The sequence below is a fragment of the Sinocyclocheilus anshuiensis genome, unplaced genomic scaffold, assembly GCF_001515605.1.
Source record: "Sinocyclocheilus anshuiensis isolate Anshui unplaced genomic scaffold, SAMN03320099.WGS_v1.1 scaffold676, whole genome shotgun sequence".
NCBI classification, from domain to species: Eukaryota; Metazoa; Chordata; class Actinopteri; order Cypriniformes; family Cyprinidae; genus Sinocyclocheilus; species Sinocyclocheilus anshuiensis.
The window spans coordinates 3,468,073-3,479,291 of record NW_015558579.1 but is presented as its reverse complement, the minus strand read 5'-3'; the positions used below and the strand labels follow the sequence as shown (position 1 = coordinate 3,479,291).

Sequence of the window (11,219 nt, the reverse complement as noted above, 5' to 3'; positions counted from 1 at the left end):
CGTCAGCTGTTAGAGTTGATGAAGGAGGGGGAGGAGGAGGACAAAGGAGGGAGGAAAATGTTTTAAAGAGCATGCAAGAGTTAGACGAATTGTTTATTCTGTTATGATAGTCTGTTCTTTTAGCAGTGTAGACATTAGCAGAGAAGGAAGAGAGGAGTGCCTGATACACATTAAGGTCAGTAGTCTTTTTTGATTTGCGCCACACCCTTTCAGCAGTCCTGAGCTTAGAACGATGCTCACGGAGAACATCAGACAGCCAAGGGGCAGAAGGGGTGGTACGGCCTGGCCTGGTAGACAATGGGCAGACAGTGTCTAAACAAGATGTAAGAGTGGCACAGAAAGTATCAGTAGCACTGTTAGCATCAAGAGATGAGGGTGAGAGTGAGTGTAGGTTATGTCGAAAGATGACATGTGGAGGGGTATGTGTTGTGCCAGGAACCATGTAGAGGTTAAGAGTGAGGAGGAAGTGATCCGAGGTGTGCAGTGGAGTAACCAGTACATGATCAGTAGAGCAGTGTCGTGTGTAAATAAGGTCCAGTTGGTTGCCTGATTTGTGAGCAGGGCCATGAGGTTTAGTCTTGAATGACTAGTAATAGATATAATACAATCTGCTTTGTTTACTGCAGACTGACAATTCCAGAGACCAATATAAAAAGAAAGTAGTGTATTAGCAGACATAGGCAAAGTGCGCAGGTTGTTAGGATTGCGCTGCCTAGAGTGTGTGATGTGTGGTTTGCGAGTGGTAGTAATAGTAGGGATATGGAAACACATAGTAAGAGTTGGTCATAAAAACAAAAACAGAAGTGAAGAAAGGTGTAAAAAAGAGGTTGAGTCAAAAGTGATAATTATGACCCTTGTCTGTGTTCCTGCACGGGGGAGTAGAGTCGATGGTCTTTACACTCTTCGGTCTTCACACTAGGGCTGCTGCGACCGCTGCCGCGGTGTACTAACCTTATGTTAACCTTACCCTTTGTTGTGATAAACAGTAAAGTGTGTTCAGCTGAATTCAATTTCAGCTGAACACACTTTACTGTTTATCACAACAAAGGGCTAAGTAAGCACACGACACTGACAAGGTATGTGATACAGTACAAGACCAAACGCAACTTCAGCACGTCTCAACACAGTAAACAAAACAACTGCGCTAAACACTAATTAGACAAGAAATAAATACACTTACGATCTGCTTTTAACTTCCGCTGTAATGTAATCCATTTGCAATGCAATTTGATTTTCAGAAAAATAAAATAAAATAAAATAACATTTTTATTTTACAAAATGTTATTTCCATCCTTTCATGCTTCTGAGCTGCGTACTCCAGGTATTATGTTTTGGATTTATTACATATTAACAGCCTTTATTCTCTTTACCAGGGATATTCCAGAGACTCTGTGAAAACTGGAAGATAACTCTTGATGAGAGTGACGTAATCCTGATGTAAACATTTTTCTGTCATGACAACTCTCTGGGAGCATGCTAATATACATGGAAGTGTTAATGTGTTTGGTCTTGGTGGAATATATCAAGAAGTGAGTCAAGAAGTCAGGCAGAATCATACACAGGAATTCAATCAGGAACAGAGGAAGAATAACGCTTGGTAAGGCAGATAAACTGGCAATACTTCGCGATCAGCACATGGACTGGTCTCAGTTTATATGAGAGTCAAACAGGAAGTGAAAGCAGAGGAAGCAGAGGGAGTGGAGCACGGTCAATACTCGGGCGAGGGCTCCCTCTGCTGGCTTGGCGTTACAGAACCTCCCCCCTCTAGGAGCGACTCCTGGAGCTCGACGTGGACGTCCCCGTGGTCTCGGTGCTGGGCGGTCGGGTCTGGCTCGATGAAACTCCTCGATGAGTGATGGATCCAGAATGTCCCGGGCAGCTACCCATGACCTCTCCTCAGGTCCATAGCCTTCCCAGTCCACCAGATACTGGAGCTGACCCCCTCTTCGTCTCGAGTCCAGTAACACATTCACCCTATATGCCGGAGTTCCATCAAAGTCCAGTGGTGGTGGTGGTTCTGGGGCTTCATGGCCAGGGTCAGCTCCCGAGTGGACGGGTTTGAGGAGGGACACATGGAAAGAGGGAGAGATACGATAGTTAGCAGGAAGCTCCAATTGGTATGTTACATCATTGATCTGTCTTAGTATCTTGAAAGGGCCAACATACCTGGGACTGAGCTTCCTGCTTGGTAGCCGCAACTTGAGGTCCTTCGTGGAGAGCCAGACCCGTTGTCCTGGTTGATAGGGAGGGTGTGGGCGACGTCGTCTATTAGCTTGGAATTCTTGTGTTCTCACAGCTCGCTGGAGATGGACATGAGCACTGTCCCACACCCTCTCACTACGTTGTATCCAGTCGTCCACTGCAGGAACCGAGGAGGGTTCGCCAGACCACGGGAACAGAGGCGGTTGGAATCCTAGGACGCACTGGAAGGGGGTTAGACCTGTAGAGGAGTGAGTCAGAGAGTTTTGGGCGTATTCCGCCCATGGCAAGAACTCAGACCATCTGTGCTGTTCACGGCTGCAGTAGCTTCGGAGATACCTTCCGATTTCCTGGTTGAGTCGTTCGACCTGTCCGTTGGCTTCTGGGTGATAGCCTGACGTTAAGCTGACGTTGATGTCTAACTGATTGCAGAATGCCCTCCAGACCTGAGACGTGAATTGGGTACCTCGGTCACTGACTATGTCCTCTGGTAGTCCATATATCCTAAAGATGTGTTGGAAGAGGGTTTGAGCGGTTTCCATGGCAGTGGGTAGTTTGGGTAGTGGAATGAGACGGCAGGACTTCGAGAAACGGTCAATGATAACCAGTATAGTAGTGTTATTATTGGATGGTGGGAGGTCAGTGATGAAGTCGATAGACAGATGAGACCATGGTCATTGAGGAATCGGTAATGGCTTGAGTAGACCTGAAGGTAATTCATTTGGGATTTTTGACTGAGCACAGATTTGACATAGTTGGTGATGTCTCATGCCATGTTACTCCACCAGAAATGAGTCAAGAAGTCAGGCAGAATCATACACAGGAATTCAATCAGGAACAGAGGAAGAATAACGCTTGGTAAGGCAGATAAACTGGCAATACTTCGCAATCAGCACATGGACTGGTCTCAGTTTATATGAGAGTCAAACAGGAAGTGAAAGCAGAGGAAGCAGAGGGAGTGGAGCACGGTCAGTACTCGGGTGAGGGCTCCCTCTGCTGGCTTGCGTTACACCAACAAACGCAAGTAGCAGTGTGAAGGAAACTAGTTTAGTCATCAAAAACAATTATTGATTTAGGCAATCTAAACATTTCTTTTATTTCATTTATTTTTCTATATCAAAATGATAAACAAATTGTGATGCTATACCCTTTCTTCTCTTTTCCTTAAAATTATCATTTGATACACAAATTTCATATGATCTAAATGTTTGTAGTAATTGCAAAAATTCTGTCTATTTTGACTGTTTGAAAAGTTATGCATGTAATGTATGTATTTCTAATTGTAAATACTTGGTGTCACTGTTGGTGTAAAGAAAATAATATTCAAGGAGATGCTATTTTAATACTAGTTCTGGTGCTAGTTTATTTTTTTTTTTAGTTGTCAGCAAGTGTGTGAAGTAAGAATATTTCTCAACAACAAATATAAAGGGATTTTAGGCCACATGTAGGTCTACAATACAGATCTATCCATACACAGTCATTTTCATCTAAATGGCGGATGCTTCGGCTCCTGCAGGACTTTGAAACTTTGACATGCCAGGAAAAAGTGTTTTGGTGTCAGTTTGTGACCATTGTTTGTCTGATATCAGTCACATTGATACCGTCCACACAAGAGAAGACATTCAGCTGTCTTGTGAACATTTCTAATGTATAATTAAGAACTATACTCTGTTTTTAGGTACAAACTGATTTTAAAAACACTTTAATAAAACATTATCGAATTGTATTAATATTTGTATTAATTGATTTACTTTGTCTTTAGCTTGTAAATTTAGCACTATGTAGTGTATGATTAGTTTAAGATAGGATAAGATTTCTCATCATAATTTATTGTAATTCATTAATTTTGGCCATTTTTGCACTAATTCCATGTGTTCGAGCCCCTGCCCCTTTAATTGCCAATGGTAAAGTGCCTTTATGGTCCTACCTGGAACCATGGGCGATTGAAAGATTTTACTTTTTATTTTTTTAATTAGTAATATTTTCAACTCAAAAGTAAATATGCAAATAATGTGGTTATTTTTTATTGTTATTTTGTAAATTAACACAAAATATTGAACACACTATGCTTTTATACCTCACAGCCTCATTTTAATTTCTGACAAAAATTAAATATGGCTCTACTGACTACGCGTGTGCTGCCTGTCTTGTTTTGCTTTCGCCTTCTAAAGAATTATCTGATGGACCTGTCACAAATGATGAAAAATTCGATAAGTGTCTGGCTTTTTGTGCTATTCCTTTACGGGGGGGGGAGGGGCAAAAGGCAAAAATCTTCCTAGATATAAAATCCCCATTTATAAAATATAAATAATATACAATTCTTTCTTTATATTAATAGTTAGATAAATTATATGGAGGAATGTGAAGGGATTCATGATTGGTTTGTGTACAGACAACCCGTTCTCATCAATCTGCGTATAAATAACATGGCTTTACACTTTCTAATTGCGTGTAATGCATACGCCAAATGCCAATTTTGCGTGCATATGATACGCCAATCCTTGCAAAGGCAAACACTTCCAATGGTACGTCTGTGTTGGTCTGAGCACTTTGACTGAACTTTACTGCAGAGACATTTTTCACTGCAATTGATGTTTCTTCAACTTTGGTTTACATACCCTACGGCCCCATCAGGAAGAACCCACAGAAAAGTGTCATGTTGAAGTAGTAATAATTCATACAATTTACCAAGTCAGCAAATTCATATGATACTGCACAAGCGTACTCGTACTAAATTCTACGACTTTTACTCCTACTGCTGTCATTGGCCATTGCCTCAACTCATGCAGATTGTGCCCATTGTAAGTAGTCAAGAGTATTTATATCATAAAGTTTATATTAAGTCCATTGTATTCTTTATTAATCTTTACAAATTGGTGCCGTCTCTTCCTGTTCCAACAGTACGTGATATCTGTCCACACCTCATAGTCTGCCTTTCTTTCCATGTTGATTTTTATTGAACACATCTGTCTTAGAAGCAAGAGTCTGGAAATGCTAGTTTAACTTGTCATGTGCTACAAATCAGATCTTCAATTAATTTGGCGAAATCAGATCACTTAAAGCTGTTCACACCAAGAACAATAACTATAATTGGACGAACTGAGCCTCGCTGGTGACGTCACTGTCGCTGAAGATGACGCGTGGTATTTGGACGCATCTGCTCTCCACTGAAGTTAATGTGAAGGATTGGCGTATCATATGCACGCAAAATTTGCATTTGGCGTATGCATTACACGCAATTAGAAGGTGTAAAGCCGTGTTATTTATACGCAGATTGATGAGTACAGACTACAAATTCACTGAAATATTTCTCAATTTTTTAAGAAAACCTGATATATACAAGGGAGCTATCAAAATAACTAAACGTATCTTAAGGCCAGAAAAAAAACTGAAGGTTGAGAGTTTTGCGTTAATGTCACGATTTTAAAAGCAGCATTATGCAACACCTCACAATCTATTATCACCATGATGCTTTTGGGTAAAATGTTAGACTGTTACCTACTTTAGTCAGTCTTTCAAGGAGATTGAGTTTGGAATGTTGTAATTCTGGACCATAACGTCACATACTGTAGGTGTGAGGTATTTGAATATTCTTTACACACTGTCATGCTTTACCTTATGAAGTCGCCTGAATGGCAGGAAAACAATCTCAACACAAAGTAAAGGGTGGGATGTATAGCAATAAAAGAAAAAGAAAAACAATATTGCACAGGTGTCGAGTATAAAACCAGACACAGGGAAGAAAAGCAGTCTTTTACGGTAACTCCCTGACCAACCAGATCCTTGCAGGTGTGATGTATTTCTTACTTTGATCCTTTTAATTTATAAATTGTAATTAATTTAATCCATTTGCACAGATATGTTTTGTTTTTGTTGTTTTAACCTTTTTAGTTTTAATTTTTGTTTTATTGTACTGATACTTGAGTATTACAACACTTGGGCAGGAACAGCGCAGGATAATATGAAAGTACTGTAGAAGGTCACAGCTCAATTAAAATACATGACTTTAACTTTAAATACATGACTTTAAAAATACCAACTTTGAGACATTTTTCTGTTTGTATAGTTTGTCTTCAGACGACATCTGTTAGTATGAATGAATGACGTGTCATTGGAGTCTTCCTGACAAAATTTGCACTGACGCTTCCATTTCCTGGGCCAGGACTTTGATGATTCTGTCTGAACAGAAACTAGTGTCACCTGGTAAACCATTCTTCACTATTGATGGAATGTCCAGGTTTGATTACGAACAAGGCTCCAAATTGGGTAAGTTTGGGTTTATTTGAATATACTATGACATGGGCTCTAAGCGGTCATTATCTCAGTTTCTCAGTAGCATTACACATCAACTAAAATAACCATGTATGAACAGTATGATAAAACACACATAAATAATCACATTCATTATTAGATTTGTCAGTTAATAAAATAAACTTGAAGTATACTACTTTTTGGTAAGGGTGTTTATGAATCTTTGAATGAATTTGATGATTACGAAAACATGGTTTCTCTTTTTAATCCTTAACCCTTTTCCGTCATCTTTGTCTCTGTGTAATTCATTTTACAGTTCTGGCGATTTGGGAAATGGATTGATGTTGTCATTGATGATCTGCTTCCAACAATTGATGACAAGCTCATTTTTGTGGGTTCAAAAACATCTAATGAGTTTTGGCCTGCCTTACTGGAGAAAGCTTATGCAAAGTAGGTGCCAGCAGATGCTGTGATATAAAGACGGAATTCATTTACTTATTGTTTATAGTCTCAAGAATATTGATGTGTGAAACATATGCATGCTCTTAGCTTTGATTTGCCCTCTAGATTTGGATGTTGTTGTGAGGAGGAACACAGTAACATCTTTAAACATTGACAGGGCACATTACATCATATTTACTACATTACACTGCACCATAAAATGGTTTTGGCTTTATAGGGTGTGCGGATCTTACGCAGACCTAGATGGCGGATTCATGTCTGAAGCCCTGATGGACTTCACTGGTGGGGTGCACATGGAGTTTGTGTTGAATGAAGCCCCTACTTATCTGTGGGACATTATGGATTGTGCAGCTAAGTCACAAACCCTCATGGGCTGTGCTTCTTATCACGGGGTAAGACCTCTCATAATCCTGGATTCAATGCTTCATCGACAAATACTGTTGGCATGAACCATTGATATAGAAATACATTTGAAATCAAAAGTTTACATACACCTTGCAGAATCTGCAAAATGTTAATTATTTTACGAAAATACGAGGGATCATACAAAATGCATGCTATTGTTTATTTAGTACCGACCTGAATAAGATGTTTGCCCAAAACAGTTAAACTGCCTGCTGTTCTTCAGGAAAATCCTTCAGGTCCCACAAATTCTTTGGTTTTGGAAAGTTTTTTTGAACCCTTTCCAACAATGACTGTATGATTTTGCAATCCATCTTTTCACACTGAGGACAACTGAGGTACTCATATGTAAACATGCAAACCTCTGGGAAACATGTAATATCTTCAAATAAAAAGGGCAGTACCCAATGAAAAAAACCATGATATTTAGGCAAAATAAGAAAAATGTACACATTTTCATTCTGGCTCTTAATGCATCGTTTTCCTTCTGGAGCATCAGTGAGCATTTGTACCTTCTGTAATAGTTGCATATGAGTCCCTCAGTTGTCCTCAGTGTGAAAAGATGGATCTCAAAATCATACAGGATATGATCCCTCTTATTTTGGTAAAATAACATTTTGCAGATTCTCCAAGGTGTATGTAAACTTTTGACTTCAGCTGTATATGTAATTAGGATTTACATAAGTGTTTGTAAAGAGTGAGAGTCATGGAGTGGAATTATATTAAAGGGCTAGTTCACTCAAAACAATTTCTTTCCTCATTTACTCACCCCCATGTCATTTCAAAACTCATAAGACGTCTATTTATCTTTGAAACACAATTGACGATATTTTATTTTTGTCTAACCATGCAACCAAAATGTTCATGTACAAAAAAATAAATAAATATAAGAAAATAATAATAATAAAAACATTACAAAAGTAATGAATATGAATTCAGCAATTTAATCCAAGTCCTCTGAAGAGACACACTCACTTTGTGTGATGAACAGGTTTAATTTAAAGGTTTTATTCACAAATACACATTGATCTGCTGTATACTGATATATTAACATTATAAACATCATTGATGTGTGTATTCTTGTTTGATTTTGATTATATAAATAAATCAGGAAACACGTGAAGCTGTGTCACCCAATGGCATAGTTGGGGATCATGCTTACACTGTGACAGGTGTTTTCAAGGTAAGACCATGAAGTTTCATTGCTAGAAAGAAACCAAATACCTTAAAGTGCATTGAGAAATATTCTTTTCAAACTTCTGTTAAAGCACTGTGCTCTCTTTATGCTTTTTCGCTGATTAACTGCATTATTCACAAAAAGCATTAGTCACAAATGCAATGCTTAATGCAAGATGGCGCCCTGGCAGACGTGTTTGCTTGCTCCGCTCTTCAACGCTGTTTTTGTGAGATGCACATATGTGACTTGCACAGACTTTATACAATTGTACAGTACTGTATTGCACTATTATATATTGCACTGTTTGTATATTTGTAATTTATGTCTCTTTTTTTTCTTATTTATTAATACTTTATTCGTGTTTGTTATTAGCGACACTCAGAGTGGAAAGCAAAGTAAGAATTTCATTGTACAGGGAAATGTGCATATGACAATAAATTATTATCAAACCCGTTTATGTTTTCCTGATTATAATATACATGACTATGTATTTTATTTTTTGTGCGTTTATGCCCCCTTTAAATTGTTTCTGTATTTTGTCTTAAAAATGTTTGAAACCTACAGAAACACTATTGGTTTTATTGAATAGGTGATGAGTGAAGGAAATCCAGTTCATCTGGTGAGAGTGTTAAACCCATGGGGAAATACAGAGTGGAATGGAGACTGGAGTGACAAGTAAGTGTTGCTTTTATGTACAGTTTCACAAGTTCTTCATTGCATCAGAAAACGTACATCTTCAATAATCACCTAATCACTTTGTCCTATTACCTCACCTATTAAATATTATTTTGTTTGCATTTGCTGGTTGATTTTACAGGGCTGCTGTGTTGCTGGTATGACACATGAAATATATTGCGTGTATAATGTATTTAATTCTTTCAGATCATCTTTGTGGGACACAGTGAGTAAGCAGGACCTCAAGTGCCGTGAACGTCTTGAAAACGGGGAGTTCTGGTCAGCATTAATGTTGTAATATATGACTGTATTCAAAGCATGAATCACATTTACTTAGGAACACATGTCTGTTCTGCAGGACGTCAATTGAAGATTTTACCAGAAACTTCGAAAGCTTGGATATCTGCTGTCTCTCTCCTGATTTTCTGGACAGATCCTCTGGATGCCATTGGAAATCACAATGCAATTTTGGCAAATGGATTGCTGGGACTACAGCTGGTGGTTCCATGGACAATATGGGTACAGTGATATAATTATTATTTTTTTTAATATCTAGTATGTTTATATTTATATCTAGTAATATATAGGCTTCTATATGTTATAAATGAATGTATAAATTGTGGTTTCAATAATGATACTCTTAATAAAAAACAATGGGAAAGTATGGAATATAATGAGTTAATATAAGAACTTCCCCCTGGATTATGGATTTTGGGGATGTTTTCATCTGTGACCTCCTCCAAAGGCCCTCTTACTGAGCATACATTTTCACCATACAAAGAATGCAGATGATTATTGTTAAGCATCCGACCTGGGGTTGATTTATAAAAAGACTTCTAACTCTTTCGCTGTGTTTTAGCGACTTTCTGGAAAAACCCTCAGTTTCGGGTGAGGATCGAGGAGCTTAGTGAGGACTGTACTCATGAGGAGGGTGCTGAAAACATACTGGTGTCGCTCATGCAGAACCATGAGAAGAGAACCAGAAGTAGCCAAAAGAACTTCATGATTGGTTTCTATGTTTTTAAGGTCAGTATTGACAGATGTAGTTCTGCAGGTTTTACATTTCAGAGAGATTGTAGGAGAGTTGTAGCACTGTTTCTTAAATGTCTATAACATGTTTCATTTTTTGTATTTTTTGTATTTATTGTTTTTGATATGCTTGTAATTTGTCTGCTACAGATTGGTTAATAAAACTGTAACGTATTCGTAAAATGTACAAGTGAATGATAATTAAAAGGAGAAATAATATATTTTTCTAGAGATATTTTTAGTAGCTGGATAAAACAAATATGGTTTGTGTGTCTCTTTCATGTCATTGCTACTTTAGCAACTTTTTTATACTTCTACAGTCAGCATCCTAAGTAAATCAGTAAATATTAACTCACAAATATCTGACTATATATAGTCAAATATTGAGAGTACAGTATTGACTCATCTAATTCTTCTTTAGGTGAGAGGTGAGAGTGGGAAGTTCTCAGCTGAGTTCTTTAATGACAAAACACCTGTGGAAATGAAGTCTTTCCAAAACTCAAGAGAGGTGATGGGATTCTTCTGGCTGGAGCCAGGAGAGTACCTGATTGTACCGTGCACAGAGAATCCTGGTCAAACTGCCTCCTTCGTCCTGTCTATTTTCTCAAAGCATGAGACACACTTTGAGTAAGTTGTGGTGCAGTCAAAAGATTTTTGTTAATTTTACACTTGTCATTAAATGAAGACCTTCACAGCAGAAAATATTTGGAATACAAAGTAAATTTTATGTATTCAGTGATTAATATCTTCAGTTTGGTCTATTAGCTTCTGTCCTCAAAAGTTCTTCTCTTTACATCAGATATATTGAAGAGGCTGAGGAGAATGAAGACAATTCCTGATGTTAGCGAAGCCTGTCACTCAAAATGGCTACTTGGAGAAATAAGTCAACTTATACCTAATCACGTTTTCTTTGTTCTTTCATGCTCAGTTCAGAATGGCTATTTAGCTTTATTTTATTACTCTTTTTCCTCCAAAGAAATCAATTTGTGACCACTGTTGACTGCTGTTAAACTAAAGCTAATGT

The 11,219-nt window shown here is 38.0% G+C and overlaps 1 protein-coding gene and 1 pseudogene across 1 annotated transcript; both read left to right on the top strand.

Moving 5' to 3' along the window:
• The window catches only part of LOC107679753 (calpain-1 catalytic subunit-like), a 14,933-nt pseudogene extending 13,492 nt beyond the window's left edge, over positions 1–1,441 (top strand).
• A 1,428-nt stretch (positions 1,442–2,869) lies between these two features.
• LOC107679752 (calpain-1 catalytic subunit-like) lies at positions 2,870–11,219 on the top strand. Its single transcript, XM_016475391.1, has 10 exons — positions 2,870–2,887; positions 6,767–6,900; positions 7,130–7,304; positions 8,426–8,497; positions 9,081–9,166; positions 9,374–9,445; positions 9,525–9,685; positions 10,026–10,192; positions 10,617–10,822; positions 10,995–11,219. The coding sequence occupies exons 1-10, from the start codon at positions 2,870–2,872 to the stop codon at positions 11,032–11,034; spliced, it is 1,131 nt and encodes a 376-aa protein (XP_016330877.1). The 3' UTR covers positions 11,035–11,219.

What these genes read in the sequence shown, in the direction of transcription:
- LOC107679752 (XM_016475391.1), top strand. An exon ending in CTGGAGAAAGCTTATGCAAA is followed by an intron (nt 6,901 to 7,129) that starts GTAGGTGCCAGC and finishes TTGGCTTTATAG; the next exon opens with GGTGTGCGGATCTTACGCAG. An exon ending in TGGTTCCATGGACAATATGG is followed by an intron (nt 9,686 to 10,025) that starts GTACAGTGATAT and finishes GCTGTGTTTTAG; the next exon opens with CGACTTTCTGGAAAAACCCT.